Here is a 19,577-nt window from a genome sequence, read left to right as displayed (position 1 = left end):
TTTTAATTTTTTTTGTGTTTACTTGACGTTCGAACCATCATGTATTTTGCTTTGCCTTGTTTGGCTTAGTTTTTACTTTCTTTCCTTCGTTTCGTCGCTTACTACCACCGGTTCGTCTGCTACGCTTTGCCCGGACATCTAGAGGACCGTCTGCAACTTTGTTGTTATTGTTTTTTTTTTTACTGTTTGTGATAACCTCCTATGTTCGCCTTCGATCGAGTTTTTGAACCGAAATCTTCATAGGTACTTTTTGATACTTAATAAATATATTAAAACGTGTAAGCTCGTTATACAAACCTATTCGGATTTTATCATCGTTGGTTGATCAACTGGCCACCTTCGGGCGTACACCAGCGCATACTTTGAGATGGCAGGCACGCCATGTGCTGCTTATGCCCGTGTCCCACTGGAGCGACAGAGAGAAACAAAAGACAGCGACAAGCCTCAAACCCATGCAGCATGCTCGCGATGGTACCTCTGGCAGGCGTTTAGTCGTTCGGTGCTCGCGAAGTAAGCACGAGCGATTGCAAGCCTGCCAAAGCTACCCTCGCGTGCATGATGCTCGTGTTTAAGCATAGCCTCCCTTATTCTACAAAGCCTCTCAAATCGCGAAAGACTCTGGTTTGAGGCTTGTCGCTGTCGTTTGTTTCTGTCTGTCGCTCTCACATGTATATTCCCCTCGTCATGTGCCTCACGCTAAAACGAGGCGCGTACGAAACATACAACGAGGTCATCGTGGTCAAACATGAGGCACGAACCGAGAGTGGCGTCCGGCGTGATGTGTCTCGGGGCACCCGTTCCGACTGGAGCGGGAAGAGACGGCACGGGACCCGAGCCTGGCCTCGGCTTGGACAGGAGGGGGGAGATGGGACAGGACGGTGCCAGCTGTCCGCTGGGACATCGGCACGTGTTGGGGCGAACGCAGTACCCTCCGCCGCACGGTCTCCTGCACACGGCTGGACAAACGCCGATCCAATTCAGTTCAGTCTGTGCACGTGAACAACCAAAGGGTCACTGATTCAGAATGATTATGTATGAGCACGAAGTAGGAGGACAAGTAAAACACTGAAAGTATATTAAAAAAAATATTATATACATTAAAGTTCGAGATAAAGAAATTTCAATGCACGTAGAGGAATATACAAAATGATAAAACAAATTTACACGCAAGAAATGAGTGCACCGACGTTTCGGCCGGGGCACTAGCTGCCTCCTTCGGGACTGCACGTATACCTTCTCCGGGTTCCGGCCAAGTGTAGCGCTGTAGCGTTTCGAACCATGCCGACGTTTCCGCACTAACCGTATTTTATTCAAAGTTTTAAGTGCATTTTCTACATTTTTGAATGGAAAAATGGCGGACGACAGGGCTCTTGAATACAGGGAACTCTGTGGTGCCAGTTACCGCAAACGGGCGAAAATGGGCCCCATTTTTCCACTGGACTTTTCAAAAAATAATTTATAAAGTTTTGACTCTAAGGCAGCGGTTATAGTTCCGAAACGTCGGCATCTGGTTTCGAACCGCGCTAGCGGTATACATTTGACCAAAGAATGAGTGGCAATCTCGAGCGACCAATCAAACGGCGTCAAAAGCGCGTGGTCAGCACGCCTTTTTCTGTTTACGACCGCTTCAGCGGCGATAGAGCACGTTCAGAAACACGGCGGTGCGCTTTTTTGACGCCGTCTGCTCGGTGCCATTAGCTCTTAACGTCGGCTGCGCGTCTTTTACTATATACTGTCGAGACTGGTTATAACGAAGCCCACGGGAATCGGAAATCACTTCGCTATATCCGCTATTTCGTTATAACCGACTTCGGTTATAACAAAGTGCAAAAGGGAATGTGGAATCGTGATCGCTTCGCTCTAGCCGCTATTTCGGTGTAACCGACTTCGGTTATAGCGAAGTGCAAAAGGCAATGGGACATCGAGATCGCCTCGCTGTAGCCAGTACTTCGTTATAACCGACCTCGTTATGACCGGTTTCGGCAGTATAAGCCGAAACAAAGTACAGACCAACTCAACTCTCTGACGTCACGCCGCTGCGTTGGCGCTGCTGTCGGTACCGCGCATGCGCAGATGCTTCACGCCTCCCAAATTTTGTTTCTGCGCACCATTACTTGGTGCGGGCAAAGCGGGCTTGTATGGAAACACTGTGTTGGTGTCTATAGAACGTTGGAAGCCCGCGTGAACAGCCTCCACTTTATTGCCTCGTGGCGTCATCGCACTCGGATGGCGTCGGCCGGGCGATTGGGCCCGAGCCCAATGCCGAACGTCCCTCGGCGTGCTGATTGGTCGCGAGGCCGCAGCCGAACGCCGACGCTGTGCTCGCCGGCCAATCTGTGCTACGAACGTGAATCCAAATATTCGTCGACGGATTGATTGTTGACGAGCGCATACGTCCGAGTGACACAGTTCTCGTGTCCAATGCGTGATCTGGGCTCGGCTGACGTCAGGTTGGCACCGCTGACGCGCTTTGGGAACCGCGGATGTATCCTAGTGAAAAGGCGGAGAACTTTCGAAGGAAAGAAGGTACAAAATAGTCCGCTATATTTTCAAATGTTCGTACCGAAAAGCTGGCTTTTATCTTTTTACCCTCTTTCTTTCGGCCAACTGAACGATATGCGATTAGTAAAGTCCCGATTTAAAAATCATTCATCCCAGCCCAAAATTCCCACACGCTCAAAGTGTTTTCTAAAACTTTGATTTAGTGGTTTTCAATGACGGTCGATAACTTCCTAATCGGAACCATATATGTCTATTTTCACTAAATAAAACGTTGATTAAGAAATGCTCATTAGCCGACTGATAGTTACGATTAGTCCCTTTACTATACTATGTCCCCCTGGCCGTCAAACTTACCCGCACAAACCGCATAAGTGTAACTGTCACGTTTTTTTTTTGTTTTTTTTTAAACAAATCTGTTAAGCTTAAGAAAGAAAAAAAAAAGGAAGAAAAACAGAGGAAAACAAAAGCACGAAAGCGTGATCAGAAAGTGCACTCCGCAGACGGGTCTCCAAATCACTCCCCACCGCCACAACGAGCCGGATGTGCAAATGACGGCCACATCACCGCCGGTTGTTTTTGCCCGGTCAACCGGAAGAGTTGAGCGTCACGTGCTTGAAGTAAACCAACCAGAGAAACGGAATTTCCCCCATGGTTGTATACTTCAAGTTGTTTATTGTTTTCTTTTTCCGACTACTCATTTACGGAGGATCCCGCCACTTTCAGTCGCGCGACGACGTCGCCTTCACTCGTTGGAGCCCGAAGCGCTTTATGCACATGCAGTGGCGTACCTTTATGCATATTTTTTTTTAATATTCAATACTGATAACCCCATTCGGGGTTGTTGTAGGGTGGTACAGTTTGAAATATTACAAGCAAAAACAATATTCAACACACAATTTGCAGGTCAATATTCAACGTTAACATAGAAGTCAAGATTGAAAAATTAGCAGAGAACTTCAATACAATAGATGCAGTGCAATTTTAAAAACAGCATAAAATATTAGTTTGTGATGAAATGTGGGCTTCTACGTAGTCGAGAAAGATTTCAATGGAAGAGGAATGAACAAAATTTTCAGGCAGATTGTTCCATTCGTTAATGGTTCGGGGAAAAAAAAATTTTTTTTTAAGCAGTTATTACGAGCGACGTCTTCCTCATCAACTTTGCCATGGTTGTACCGTCTTAATCGTTTGTTTGTTTGGATAAGATCATTTTCTTTTGGTAGGTTAAAAGGATCGTTGGCTAATTTGTATAGAAATTTAAGTCCTAGCCATTCTCGCTCTTTTTTCTGGAGAGGAGAGACCCAGTTGCCTGCAAAGTTTAGAGGGAGAGACGTGCCTACAATATTTATTGCAAATAAACCTCGCTGCCATTCTCTGAACTCTTTCTATCTTATTGATGCCGGAGACTGTGTGGGGGAACCAGACGACGTTGGCGTACTCGAGCGTAGGACATATTAAAGTTTTGTAGGCTAGCAATTTAGTGGCAAATTTGAAAACTCGTTTGAGGAAACTCAGCTTGTTTAAAGCTTTATTAGTTGTGGAGTCAATGTTTGAGTCCAAACGCAAATTTCGATTTATGTAGGGGCTGAGGTATTTGTGCTCACAGACTTGTTTCAAGAGATTGTTGCTTATCTGGTATAGGAAAAGGAGTATTGCTGTCTTTTATTGGTTATGGTCATAAATACAGTTCTATTCGAATTTATTTCCATCTTCCAATCATGGCACTAATTTATAATGTGTTGAAGCGCATTATTTAGGTTAATCTGGTGGTTTTGGTTATTTATTTGTGAGTAAAGTAGGCAATCATCAGCAGAGGCGAAGTTCTACGTTTACATCTTTTATGTATATAAGGAACAAAAAAGATGCCAGTACTGATCCCTGTGGGACTTCCGATGAAACTTTGCCTTTGAACGATGAGTGCGCATTAAGTGCTACGTACTGGTAGCGATCTGAAAGGTAGTCTTCAATCTACTTGAGAATGTTTCCTGCTCCTAGTATAGATTCTAGCTTAAACAATAGCTTCGGGTGAGATACCCTGTCAAAGGCTTTTGACAGATAGATGAATATGGCATCAACCTGTCCTCTATTGTTTATGACAGTGGAAACATCGTGAATGCTTTCAATAAGTCGCGTCACTGTTGAAAGTTGACGTCTGAAACCGTGCTGATATGGCGTAAGGATGTGGTTATTCTCGATGTAGGTGGATACATGCTTCGAAACAGCGTGTTCGAGAAATTTACGGTTTTGAAGTAAAGGAGATGGGCCTGTAGTTCGCGAATTCGTTTTTGTTTCCAGATCTATGAATGGGAATGACTTTCGCTAACTTCCAGTCTTTTGGAAGTTGTCCTTTATTAAAGGGGCCCTGCAGTACCTTTTTTGCGGTTTCCACATTTCTTGGGGTTCGAGCAAGCCAGCGGGCACAGAGAGAATAACTAAATATCAGTGCGTCATATTTTAACCGGACGACGCGGAAACCTCCTCCACCGACGGGGGCGACCCGCGGTGCCTAAAGCGCGCGATATGTGACGTCTTTGGTCCTGCCCTTACTACTACTCAGAACCGCAAAAAACCTTCTTTTTAGTCGAAATACAAAATATAAGTGGCGCGAACCGTTTCAGTTATTTACGAAAATAGTTTTTGTTCAGTATTCTAGATCAGAAAAGAAACAAATGCAGTTTATTAAGTAGGGAAACCAGAAATGACTGGTCGGCATACCCGCCACTAAGCGGTGGAAAAGGCGGCGCATACTAGAGAGTGGTAGTGGGATCAGGCACCGACGGGCGGCGAGCGTAGAAAGGTCCCGGATGTACGCTGCGGCGCTGCGGTCGAGGATCCGACCGGTTCCGAGCGTTTCAAAGGCCTTCGGAGCAGGTTTAGCTTGCGGTTTGGCCGTTTAGTGGTATGGCACCGCGAAGTGAGTGCCGTTCTGAACTGATCTTTGCGTGTGCTTGCTCTCGTTTGTGGCCAATGAAGCGTCATGCCGAATTAGTATTTAATCGCGCAGCAAACGCAATGTGAGCCGCCCTGGCTGCCCGCTTCATATAGCCTATCCAGAACGTGCTTTAGTGGCGCCCTCTCGAGCCGTCGACACGGAGTGCGGCAGTCTTTGAGCGCTCGCTGAGCTCACTTAGTTCACGGCCACTCAAGCAACCAAGGACGTCATGAAGGAGGTTATTTTTTGCTTGTTTTTGTAATTTTAATTTGCCTATAACTTTTTAAATAAAACGAAATTCGAGAAAAGAAAAGTGTCATTAAGTTACCACGTTCAGTGCGCTCGGGTTCGGTGCAAATTAAAAACAAGTAAAAAAATACCTTGCAGGGCCCCTTTAAGCGAGCATGTAAGTATTATAACAAAATATTTTGTTACTCATTCGGAGTTTCTTTTTAGAAATTTATTTGGTATATCGTCCGGCCCAGCTCTTTTTTGTGTGTGTTCAGGTTGAGTAGAAGCGATAAAAACACCCTGTTCAGTAACTACAACGTAATTCACAGCCACGACTGGGGAATAGAACGCGAATGAGGGCGCATTACCATTATCTGTTGTAAAGCCTAAAAGGAAATGATAATTGAAGGCTTTTGAAAGATTTGCTTTGTCGCCTAAAAACGTTTCTAGAATTGATTTTTTTTTTTTTTTTTTTTTGAGGGGGGGGGGGGGGGGCTGGCGTAGTTCCAGGATTTGGCGGGTGAAGATTGGATAAACGATTGAAGAGTAATATTGAAAATTTGTATTTAGCCGAATTGATTTTTTGTCCAAGATCACTGTTGAGTATGCCAATTTGTTCTTATTTTGAGGAGTTCTGGTGTTCTCTGCCCTTTTACGAAGCCTATTTATTTTGCGCTTCACATGGATGCTTTCTCTGGTTGTCCAAAAAATTTTCTTAACTATTCTTTTAGTTCACTGTGGAATAAAATACGAGACACACGCCTTAGCTGTCGTTTTGAATTCGTTCCAAAGCATATCTACAGTGGTAGAGCGCTCTTGGACAGTTGCCGAAAGTGATCGAAGTGTGTATAAAAAAGCGAGTACGCCAACGTCATCTGCTCTGTCCAAGTTCAAAACCTAGGGGTTGATGGCGCCTGCGATAAGTAATTTTTGTTTTTCGCACCCTTGTCAATAGTGATGATGATGATTGTTTTTTTTAAATCTCGCGTGTTTACAAAATTGGACTGGCTATGCAGTGTACTGAACACACGAAAGGAGACGCCAAACAAGATATGCTTCCGTTAAACATTCTCACCTCACGCCCATGTTTTGCGGCAAAATAAGTAGACATTTAAAACTGCATTGGTTCTAAACAACTTAGTTACATATAAGGAAAAAGTAAGTCAGCGAATGTTAACAGTTTGATAAATCGCGAAGACGCTCAGATAAAGCTATTGACACTTTAGTAGCTAGGGAACTATCGTTTAGGTTCGCCACATTTTCCTGACCCCCTTTTGATTAGTCACAGAACAAATACAGAAGTTAATACACCAGGGCACTGTCTAAAATATAACTTGTCCCGTTTTCGCTGAAGCGAATTTTAGTACAACTTCATCGAAGTAAGTTTACTCACTGTCTCCTCTTTATAACTCGAGAGCGAGATTATGGAAGCTCAAGATACCAAAGTATTAATTTCAACTTGCTAAATATTTCGTGACGAGGAGAGCGCTCTGCAGCTCGGTCAGAGGTTGCTTTCGGCCCGCGGTGCCCTTCGTCCAATCATGGCTTCCTCCTCGGGCACTCGTCACCGGACAGGTGACGAGCGCCCGGGACGGGTGCCACCCTGTACTACGTCCTAGATACGCAACTGTGCATGTGTATGCTTTAAACAGGTCTGCAGACGGTTTTTGTATGGCCTATGCCACATGACCGCCATATAGACAGTGCGTGCACACTGCCTATTTTTTTTAGCGGAGGTGGTACCCTGTTAAAAAATGTGGACATAGCTTCTATACAGGGTGTCCCCATCGGACCTTCCGCAATAAAACGAATCGGAAAAATCGGCGCCTGCAGATAGCGGAAACTCAAACTTCCATTTAATGGGCATCGACCAGGTCAGTTTTACCATATGAAATTTCAAGGCGCAGTTCTTTTGCTGTAAAACGTGAGAGCAAAAAAACTTGCCAAAGTCAAGATTAGACGCGTTTGCAGACGACCGACTCATCAACGCCATACACTTGTGGCGCCATCTCCCGATTGGCGAAGCGAGTAGACAAACGCGCTCGGTTGTCTGGTCGCAGCGCCTATTGGAAGATGGCGCCACAAGTAAATAGCGTCGCTAACTCGGTCGTCTGCAAACGCGCCCAAGCCTTGACTTTGAAAAGTTGTTTTTGTTCTCGCTCTTTCGAGAAAGAGGATTGCGCCTTGAAATTTAACCCTGTAAAACAGACCTACTCGGTGCACAATCGGTGAAAGTTTGAGCTTCGTATATGCAGGCACCGATTTTTCAGGCTCGTTTTACAGCGGAAGGTCCGCTTGGGACAACATACATTTCTATTTTTGTCGGCCATTTCGCATTCAATATGTCAATCGTCTGCTGGCACCGCTGTTCCAAGCGAACGGTGCTGTGCTCGAAGAGTGGCTGGAATGTACTCACGCGTGATGCAGTGCCCTCCTCGCCCATACCTCCTCGTCCAGCCATCGCAGCACTGTGGTATCGATCCCCGGAAACATACATTGACCCTGCAACAGACATATATGACAGATTTATGCCCGCATTCCCGTAAACAGTCTTGCAAAAATAAATAAATAAATAAAGGGATTAAAAACGGCGCCATAGGGTGGCGGTCGTTGAAACTAACAAGCAGCGGCCAATGGGAACCTCGTTGACGCGCGCCAGCCATCGGGACTGAAGCCGAAATCCATCAGCTTTACTGCGCTCCTTTGGGATCGGGGAAACTAGGTGCCATTTGGCGCGGCTTCAAAGCTGATGACGTCGGCTCGCTCCATGGGACTGTTAATGCTTTCGCATTAAAAAGCCCGGCTCATCGCGTAATATAATGTGTGTAATTAAAGGGGCCATAAAATCATTTTTGGACTTGGATAAAATATTTTAGATTGGGATTTTACTAATCGCATATCGCTTAGTGGGCCAAAAGAAAGAAAGTGGAACGTCAAAAACCTGCTTTCCGCTACGGTATTAGAAAAATATGGCGCACTACATCGTATCTATTTTCCTTCAAAAACGCTCCGCATTTTCACTGTGATACATCCGCATTTTTACTGTGATACAGCTAAGGAGGAAGAAGTTGACAAAAACGTTTCATGGTTCTTTGAGATATATGTATACGCGCACCTTAGATTCGCTTTATGTTATTTCACCAAGGCATACGCATCTCAACACCCAAAGGTTACGCTAATTTCTTCCCGGCGACAGCCAAATCTTGTAAGGACTACTTCGCGCAGAGCGTGAATAATGCGTAATGTTTCTCGAAGTGACCACAAGTGTAGTAACTTTCTTTTTAAGTCATAATCCAAACGAACTAGGGGTTGTTAGTCACGCCGTTGCTATACCCACACCGCCTAGAATAATTAAACCCTGTGCACTGGAATTCTGACGTCATCACAGTTGGATCGAGCCAAGACAGTGATTGGCCACAAAGGTTGCGTCATCGTTCGGCTAGACTCGGTGTCCAATCAACGTGTCGAAGGACGTTCGGCGTTCGCTCCCTGGAGGAAGAGGTGGTCGTTCGCGGGCTTTGATTATTCTAGGTGGCGTTGGCTATACACAACTTTCGGTGACGTCACAGCATTTTCCATTCTGGTACTTTAGCTCTCAGCGCCCCAAAATCACCTCCTGCGCGCTGCCATCTTTTTTTCTGCTGGGCTGTGCAGCGCCTTCTGAGCATGCGCTGTAGCTCTGCTGTGCGTGTATCAGACGCTGCGGATGCGTCCACAGCTCAGTGACTCAGCATTTTTCGCCCCGGTGATAAGCGGCCTTATGCAGCCTAAAGGCTGACCCACATAGGGCGTATTCTCGACGAATTTACGCGCGTTTCAGTGGGCGTAATGACGGCCTTTAACTGGCGCATTTTGTTTTTACAGCAGAGGAGAGGGGAAGGTCGCCGAACCACACACGGCGCTTTTCGTCAGCGTCTCCTCAGGCTTTGGTGCGGTGTGGCCCGACTCGCGCTTTTCGCGAAACGAGGCAAAATGTAAATCGGCTGCCTTATTATTACCTTCCGTACGGGGACGGAAATAACTGCATGTTAATCAGCAACGAAAGCCTAACTTGTTAACCCTTGTCTCAAAAAACGTTCTTTGCAATCTCCAAGTTGCTAACAAGTCCCGGCACGAGGACGGCCGCGATCTCTCCTCAAAACCCTTCTTTATCATATTTTTTTTTATGTCTCCCGCCGCCACATAGATGGTTTTTGTCGTTCCTTCTCACTCGTTCATCGCTCGTTTGAAAGAGATATAACGATTTTGTAGAGTTCGCCCATAAACCGTTGAACGCGACAAGCGAGCGCCCATTTCGGCGGCTGAGTCAAGCCGGCCGCAAAGCTAGGCAAGCCAATCCTCGAGCAACTTCCACTTCCGGCTGTCAACTCGCTAGCTGATTGGCCGGCTTGCGCCGTACGCTTCCGGATACGCCACGCCGAAATACGCTGGAGCGCCGAGATCTGTCTCGGTCGGATCGCCGAATACGCCGGCGTATTTACACCGACAATGAAGCGTCGAGGAAACGCTCGCGTGCAATCCATGATTTATCTTGGCCGATCCGTGTGCAAACACTTTGTAGTTAAAATTTTCAAAATTTCAATCGCAGTAGCTAAGGTAAAAATTGAAATATAAAAATGCGCAGTGTTTCTGAATTCGGAGCATTATTCGCCAAAAACTAATCAATGCTAAGAGTGTCACAGTTTAGGGGGATCCGTGGCCGAGAAAGAGGTTATTGAAGCTTTTAAGGTTTTAAGTGTAAGGTATCCTTATTAATACTTGGCTTCGGTCACCCGAAGAAAGTTGTATCGCGACTTGCTTGACAACCTTCTTCCTGTACCGCTGTATCGGAAGTATTTCGAAGATAAACCAGGACAGGACATCTTGGCTCGCGTTAAGAAAATGGCCATACCTCCAGCAGAAAAGTCGTTTTTCTTTCGCTTGCATAGCGAGACCTTGCCTGTGAAGCTGTGGCTTGGAGAAAGGGGTTTAATTGTACCTGGCGGAGTCAACTGCTCACTGTGTAAGGAACCCGAAACGATTGAGCTTGCCTTCCTGTACTGTTGGGACGCCATTTTTCTCTGGGATGTTTTGAAAAGAACCTTAAAAAAGGAATTATGCATAACGTCGTATACAATACGATTCCTTCCTGTTGAGCCTTACTCTGATGTTCCATATGACATGATTATGGTTCTTAACGCTCTTCAGCTTGTGGAAATCTCGTTTGTCTGTGAGGCATGCTGAACAGCCCCCGAAATCTGCACGCCTGTTTTTCATTGAGGTGATTACACAATTCAAGAGTGTATATGAGTACAGCCGGACACTGCCCGAGTGGGCAGATGCGTTGGAGAGTTTGTGCAAGATAAAATAATTTTAAATGTACAGCTGCCCGAAAGCATCGCATAGTGGGTTTTAGTGTAAGCATGTAAATACGCGCTGAACAAAGAAAAAAAAAATCCGTGGCCGAGTGGGCTAAAGCGCCCACCCAGCTCGACGCGCGTGGAGCGAAATCTCGCGCTGCAGAACCCAGGGATCCTGGGTTCGAGCCCACCCCTGCCCGTTTCGATATGGATGAGCATCGTACCGGCGTGCGGTCGTGTATCACTACTGCGTGGTGCACGTTAAAGACCCCAGGCTAGCGGTTGTACTGCGCACTGGCTAAATTGCTCATCTACAGCGTGTGACTCGTCGCAACTGTAATGGCTGACCAGCTACACGCTGTATAAATATCCCCACAACCTCAATTTTTTTTTGTCATAGTTTAGCATGGAACGTGATTGGACCTGGCGGCCCGCGGCTTTGGCCTCGAGTCCATCGTAGGATGAAACGAAGTTTTTTTTTTGTTTTTCTTTATAGTTTTTTTTTTTTTTTTTTTGTCTCGGAAGTGTCTGTTCATTCTCGCCCCGAACGCTCGATGCTCGAGCCTTCTGGGCCGAATTTTCGCGAGGCCGACGCAAACTTGATAGGGAGCTGCCCGCTACCTTGTCGAGTCAGTCCCGCTCTCGCTTGCTGTTACGCCGCCAAATCGCCGCCCGCTTTTCTGCTGCCTCGACGCTCTCGTCCTTTCTTTTGTTTGGCACAAGTTCGCCGATCAAACCCTTTTTTGAGTTTACTTTTGTCGAGCTCTTTTCCATCCGTGACAATATAAACCCCGTCATACTAGAATATTTTTTGGGGGTTAGTGAATATTTTTTTATATTTTTAGAGCGCAGCTCTTAGGGGCCCGTTCCCGGCTTGAGCGGCGTCGCCGTCGCCGTCGCCGTCGGCGTAACCGCGCGGTGCATTATGGGTAAATTTCCCGCTAAATCTAGCGGAAAAAATTTCCCCGCTAAATCTAGCGGAAAAAATTTCCCCGCTAAATCTAGCGGAAAAATTTCCCCGTCAAATCTAGCGGAAAAAATTTTCCCGCTAAATCTAGCGGAAAACTTTCCCCGCTACATCTAGCGGAAAAAATTTCCCCGCTAAATCTAGCGCAAAAATTTCCCCGCTAAATCTAGCGGGAAAATTTCCCCGTCAAATCTAGCGGAAAAAAGTTTCCCGCTAAATCTAGCGGAAAACTTTCCCCGCTAAATCCTAGCGGAAAAAATTTCCCCGCTAAATGTAGCGGAAATTTCCCCGCTAAATCTAGCGGAAAACTTTCCCCGCTAAATCTAGCGGAAAAAATTTCCCCGCTAAATCTAGCGGGAAAATTTCCCCGCTAAATCTAGCGGAAAAAATTTCCCCGCTAAATCTAGCGGAAAAAATTTCCCCGCTAAATCTAGCGGAAAACTTTCCCCGCAAAATCTAGCGGAAAAAATTTCCCCGCGGTCACGTGACCCGGGGGTCACGTGACCTGGGGTCACGTGACCCCCTCCCGAGGTCACGTGCCCCCCCCCCCCCCCCCGAAAACACGTGGCCCTCAGTACCCTCCCCTCCTCCTCCTCAAGAGCTGCGCTCCAATTCGGCGTTACAGGGAGTGGTAAACGGCTTTCAGTTTTTTGCTCCTGCTTTGCATTCTTAGTTTTGGGGTGAGCCATGAATTGATATCTCTATCGATCAAATGCTTGTTTGAAGGTTTCCATACTTATTTGGCGTTGGTATGGCGGAAGGAAAAGAACTTGCGGAATAGAGCCGTTTCCGCTAGGTGACCGGCCTTACACGTTTTATTAAAATAAGTGCCTGCACGTCTGTTTGTTTGCAGCTCTACCTCTGAGGCAATAATGGAGACCCACTAAAAAGAAGCAGCAGATAACGCGTTGTTAAAGACAAACTGGAAAAAAAAAAGCGATATGATCATTCACATTGCGTGAACCAATTGTAATTCTCAGTAGCCCTGAGCAGAACGCGTTCTTAGACAGATCCGTTCTTCTTATTATTTTTTTTTTTCGCTGTGATTATTTTTGTGATGGCGGTCCGCATATTGCCGTGATTGCCACTCCTCTCTATCAGAAGAAAACTTTCTAGGCTAACCTTCGTCCATAACATCTATCATAATAACCCACTCCTCAAGCTTAAACTATTAAAGCCGCCACACCGTATTTTTCCTCGATTTGACCATCAGCATTTGACCATCAGAACCCGAAATATTTTTTTATATTTTTTCGGGTTCTGATTCGTTTGCAATAGACCCCTTTCAAAATTTGCGTGCCTGATGATTATACTTCGTCTCGTCCTACGATGGACTAAAGGCCGAAGCTGCGGACCACCAGGACCAATCACGAGCCACTTAGAAATTGTGCTGTATTTCGCTTTGATACGCGTATCGGTGCCCGCGTCTCGGATCACTGATTGGGATGGGCGGACAGTGGTTCAAAACGAATAGCACTGAGTCACTCGACACTTTTACACTGCAAAGAATGCCACGACATAGAGGCTCTTGCAGGATCTAAGCTATTGAACTGATGCAGTGCTTCTGGGTTAAGAGCATTATTCGTCCATCCCTAATCAACGCTAATCATTTCATAGTTTAGTGTGGAACGTGATTGGACCTGGGGGGAGGCCCGTGGCTTTGGCCTTTAGTCCATCGTAGGGTGAGACAAAGATAGACCAACTCAACTCTCTGACGTCACGCCGCTGTGGTAGCGCTGCTGTCGGCACTGGGAATGCGCAGGTGATTCACCTAGGCCGAATCTGGTTTCTGCGTGCGCGCAGTGCCCTCGCCTGGTGGGCAAACACGGGCTTGTTTGTAAACAATGTGTGGGTCGATAGAAGGTCGGAACCACTGCACAATGGCGGAACAACTGACATCGTGGAACGTGCAAGTCATCTTATAAGATAGCGAACTTCGGAGCGCGGCCAACCCTAGGAGCCACAGAGCCAATCAAACAGCATCGAAAGTGCCACACGTCACTGCGCTCATCACCTTTTTCTGTGGGTGTGTTTTTTCTTCTATTCCATCCAAACGCGTCAAGTGTGCCGTGACGCTGCGGTTTTAGTTCACCCATGTCCAGGGATTCCACAACTGCCAACAGAGGGCGGTATTTCGAAACGGGTCTATAGGACAATACGTAACTGACGAACTAAATGGACGGTAGAAAAAGGCTCAATGCTCTGATTTGTTCGCAGGAGGCTATGAGCACCGTTTTTGTTTCGTGTTCAGACTGCTATAAATATTTTTCTTATTCTTTTAGTTAAATACAAAAATGCAAATAAAAAGCATTAACTTAAAGATAAACGATAAATAAAATAAGTATTTTAGGAATTATTTTTGCCGGAAAGATTTCTTTGAAATCATCATAGTAATAGCAGTGTGATTTAAATCACAATTTAGATAATCTTGTCCACCCTGACCAGCCTCCTAAGGGGGTTGATCTAGCACTCTTAAAGGGGTCATGACACGAATTTTGGGATGGGATGAATGATTTTAAATTGGGACTTTACTGATCGCATATCGTTTAGTTGACCAAAAGAAAGAGGCTAAAAAGTCAAAAGCCAGCTTTTCGGTACGAACATTTGAAATTATAGCGGACTATTTTGTACCTTCTTGCCTTCGAAAGCTCTCCACCATTTCACTATGATACATCCGCGGTTCCAAAAGCGCGTCACCGGCGCCAAACTGACGTCAGCAGAGCCCAGCTCACGCATTGGACACGAGAACTGCGTCACTCGGACGTATGCGCTCGTCAACAATAAATCCGTCGACTAATGTTCGGATTTGCGTTCGTGGCCAAAAAGCACGGTGGAAGCTAGGAGTCATTGCACCGGTGCCGAAGGAATGTCACGACCACGTGATTTCACAATTCGCATTTGAGTTGAGGATTAAAGCTAAGGAGGAAGAAGTAGGGAAATCGTTTAATGACCCTTTTAAGGCTCATACTGAGGCAACAGGTGAACAACTCTATCCGGCAACACGAGGAAATCGTGTTGCCGGCGACCCTGTGACATCGCGGTAATAACTACAGTCGGGCAACATGTTGCTGCCACCCGGCAACCGCGTTGGCCGATTTGTTGTCCGACCACCCTGTCACACCCCGCTGACGGCGGGGACAACACGGGGAGCACTCCGCCACCTTGACTGTTTACCTTCGGTCGTGTGCCGCCGCGGCGTCGCTGGAAGTGCGACTCAACAAAGTGCTAGTGCGTTCGAAGGGCCGGGAATCACCACGGGACAACATGAACCAATCGCTGTAATTAGAAAACTTCATATGGGGGGTATTTTTTACCCTTTTACAGTGAAGCTGTTTATGGCTAGGGTTCCGTGGGTTTTTCGTGGGCGTGATCAAACTATGCATTCGCACCACTGCAAGCGCTGCACGCGCAGACCTTCCCCGTATCAACGATTCGAAGTAAATGACTAAAATAAAGCGTTGAACGCTCGTGCAAGATGCCATTTGTTTAAGGCTTTTGCTTTAGAACAGTTACTAGCTGCTTCAGACGCCGGCTCGTGCGGCGCGTGGAACACCATTCCCTGCATTCTCCTTGATGCTTGGGTAACGAAGCCAATAGGTCTCTTTCACTTCTCTCGTCGTAACGGGGAAGCCGCGTATAGTCCGGACTCCCGAAGAGCAACGCGCCTACGAAGAGCAACGGGGGGAACGGCAACGACAGTGTCAGCGGCGGCGGCGGGCGGCCAGCACCACCGATGAAGATCGTGCGCAAAGCGCCAAGAGCATGCGGCAAACCAGACACGACAACGAACGTCGAGGGGCGGAGAACGCATCAAATAAATGTTTGTGCGTATCCTTTCGTCACGATGACCACCGATCTAGGCAATAAATCTTTTCGTACCTTTGTTCAAAATTATGTGTCACGTCTGTGTCGTGTGCTACGCAGCTTCGCTGGCCATCCACCTTCGCAGAGTGGAATGACTCACGATTTTTAAATCTTTGCTTTTCTGGATTATTTTTATTATACTTTATCAGCGGCTGAGTAGGCATACCCTTTCATTTCACTTGCAACATCGTGAGCTGGACCCCCGGCGGTTCTAATTTCAACACCAGTCTGAACGTTCACCACCGTAGCTGTGACCATTTCGACAATCGCTTTCCGTAATTACGAAGTAAAAAAGGTGGGGCTCTACTCCATACTGTGAAGATAGTTGTACAGCAAAGCTGTGGTATCACCTGCAACGATTGCCCACTGCACTATAGACCCTTTTTATGGCAAACGCCATAAGTCGTTGATAGTGGCGTGCCAACTTGTTTTTGAGTGGGGGAGGGGGGGGGGCAAACCAACCCCCCCCCCCTTCCCCCAGGACCGGGGGGCGGTGCCCTTGGTATCCCTTGGGTGCTGTTAGCCCTGTCCAGTGGCGGCTGTTTTGGGGGGGGGGGGGGGGCAAACACATATCTTGCCCCCCCCCCCCCCCCACTCTGAGAACTACGGGGGCAAGCGCACCCCTTCCCCCCCCCCCCCCCCCCCCCTCGGTTGGTACGGCCATGGTCGTTGACGTCCCAGAGAACTTCCGGTTCATAAAAATAAGGAACAAAGGCCATTTTAAAGGGATACTTCAACGAAATTTGAAATATAGCCGTCGTGTTCAAAAATAGGCTGAATATGCTCCACAACACCCGTAAATGACAATCGCACGTTTGTATTTCGAGCCTGGTGGCTCTATTTTTCGTTATAAAAGGCACACTCTCGCCAGCGCTCGGAGAAGGCCCAGCGGAGACCACGTGGCATCCAACGCAATCGTGACGTAGGTCGTCTCAGGATGAGCAAAGCTACGGCGAGGCTGACGTCGAGAGGATGGCCTAGTCGTTCCAGCTACCGAAGCGGCTGCTTTTGTACGATTTTTGAGTGACGGGTTAATCTTCTGTAATCTTGTAGGGGGACAATAGCGACTTCTGCGACACACAAAAGGCATTCTCGGGAAGAGGGGAGTTCCTCCTGCCCCTCTTCTCTCGTCGTGGCCGGAGGCGAGACACTCAACGTCACTAGCTGTCAAGGTTCCTATACTCGTTTTCACCTCAAGAAAAAAGGAAGTTTCGCGCATTGTTCATACGCGGCGCGAAGAAGTCCTTACGAGATTTGGTTGTCGGAGGAAGAAGCGATGCTTTGGGCGTTTGAAACGTGTACGTCTTGATAAGATAACATATATCCAATCTGAAATGCACCTACATATATATCAATTCTCGACATAAAGGGTGAAATTAGTAACGCTCCGCGATGAGCTGGACTTTCTTTTTTTACTACGATTCTTGAGGTGAAAACGGGTATAGACGCGCATTACAAACGAGGCGTTAGCGACATCCACCAGGTGCTCTTTGCTAATCGTTTAATTTGTTTTAAAATTCCTTTTCGAGACTTTTTTAACAAGATATTTGTATGTTCGATGTGATACTGCTCTTTTGAACAGATATAGACCACAAAATGAGCGCCGAAATTTTGTTCAAGTATCCCTTTAACACCGCTGCTTGAAATGTAGATGAAACGTTTAACCACCAATTCTCCAGGTGAACGCCAAACAAAAAACGACGGAGTGCGAGATCTGTTAAATATTTGCCTCCTCCAAGATGTAATATTGTACTGCCGAAGGCCCTCGTTAAATCTCCAAATTTGTTGTCCGTGTAGCATTTATGCTTTCAAACACTGGTGACATAAACAAGCTCAACAGGCTTGCCAAGACGGTGCGACTGGAAGTCGCTAAGGACGCAATCGGAAGTTAATGTTTGTAAACAGCAAAAGGGTCTATACCAAATGATCGACGAAAGAAAGGTAAGTGCGCTATACCAGAACTCATTTATATATGAAAGGATGGTGACGTCACTCCCAACGTCGCAAGCTGCCGTCGCCGCGGCAGCTTGCACAACATTAATCTTTACCGAGAAACGTATGCGGTGAGCGCTACGTGCTTCGCATTGTTATCAGGGCCCGTTTTCTCGAACGCAAACCGTGGGTTAAAGTTAACTATTGTCCCTAGAAGGGGGAATTCTAGGTCACGTGACTGGGAGAGTAGGGGCGCCGAGGGAGAAGCAGTACCTTCAAGCAAAATGGCCGCGGCGTCGGTTAATGAGGGCTAATAGTTCTGCTTGGTTCTGCTGAACATTCTTTTCGATCTGGCTGTTATATTAATGACGCACCATCAACCTATTAACACGTCAAGCAAAGCGGTAGTTCAGAGGGACTACTAACTAACCGACGGCAGCATTCCGCGAACGCATCACTCTTCAGCAGTCCGGGCCGGGATCCAAGACATATGACGGTACATAAGCCTTGCAAGTGTTTTTATGGTGAGTAAAAAAATGTTTTGCGAGCGAGTGTTGGTATATATTTATACTAACACGTTTAATTTGTTACACTATGCACGCCAACTCGTGAGCAGCGATTACTTCGCGGAAAAAGGGGGTTATCCTCGATAAAGTCTTCGTTCCGGGTGAACAGCTGGGACATTGTACTGTTTTTTTGTTCGCAGTGCGCCGACAGTATGCCGACAGCATCGAGGTTTCTACATATCCCCGGTGGCCAGCAATTCTACGGTGACGAGAAGCTTAGCTTCTCAACACCGGTGGATCGGTTGGGCAAACGGAAGAGAGGGCAAACAGTTGAGATCTGCAGGAATCGCAAAAACGTGCGTCGCAAGGAACAAAAACGAGACTACAGCACCGACGTTGCCAGACTGGAAGGAACAGGGGAAAGTTATGCGTTGTTTATGGCGAAACATATTGAAGGAAATGTTTCTTACATTTTCGAATATTCGTCGACAAACTCCAGCATAGTAGCTGAAATTTCTTCGTATCATCGGAAGCAAATAAATTGTTCTTCAAGTACAACATCACTATATTTTGACTTAAAATACCATACTAGATCGATAACAACCAGCGGAAAAAGGATAAACAAAATGACTGGCTTGTTTCACCGATAGATGGCGCATCTTATTGCCCAATCAAAAATAATTATTGTTCTATATCCAGCCGTTTATTACAGTCCCTAGGTACTTTTTCCCTCCTAGGCACCGTGGTTTACCAAAATGGGTTTACCATCGCTTCGAGAAAACCGGCCCAGGAGTGCTTTACCATTAAATATGTAGTTCGGATGCTTGTTTTGTGCTTGCCATTTATTAAAACGAATGCTGTTCTGGATGTTGTATGCGTGATGTGCACTTTTAATTTCAATCGGTAAAAACGCTCTAGTGTGTAGGGCGATCCCGTAAACAGCTGACACAATATGGAAGTGCGCGTCAAGATTCACGCTTCGTCACAATGTAGCGAACACCTTCTAGTGTTTCGTCTAGATTTTCTCGCGCAGAGAGTCACTAGTCTCAACTATAGTCAGATTTCACATCACAAAATCACTTACAGTCGCTATTTTTATGTTTTGTTTTTCTACGCTATTTAGTCTCTAGGCACCGCGTCACAGTTGTTCAAAAGCTGCAACATAAATATCTTCTCTTTTTTTGTGTGTGTGTGGCTATGATTGCTTTTTCGCGCGTTTTTTTCCTTTGAGTTAGTTCACCCTCCAACATTTCACGTACATAAAATTACCGTTTCGCTTTTCATGATGTCTCCACAACGGACGT

At 46.5% G+C, this 19,577-nt stretch overlaps 1 protein-coding gene across 1 annotated transcript in view; it reads right to left on the bottom strand.

The window, feature by feature from the left end:
* Positions 1-19,577, bottom strand: part of LOC8037463 (fibrillin-2) — a 190,786-nt gene that overhangs the window by 147,054 nt on the left and 24,155 nt on the right. Inside the window, 2 exon segments of the mRNA XM_042288940.1 lie at positions 759-956; positions 8,082-8,167. Coding sequence (XP_042144874.1) covers positions 759-956; positions 8,082-8,167 — 284 coding nt within the window.

Source organism: Ixodes scapularis, unplaced genomic scaffold, assembly GCF_016920785.2.
Source record: "Ixodes scapularis isolate PalLabHiFi unplaced genomic scaffold, ASM1692078v2 PGA_scaffold11__112_contigs__length_91849675, whole genome shotgun sequence".
In the NCBI taxonomy this organism is placed as follows: domain Eukaryota; kingdom Metazoa; phylum Arthropoda; class Arachnida; order Ixodida; family Ixodidae; genus Ixodes; species Ixodes scapularis.
Note: the sequence above shows the minus strand (reverse complement) of the source record. Positions and strands in the feature narration are given on the sequence as shown.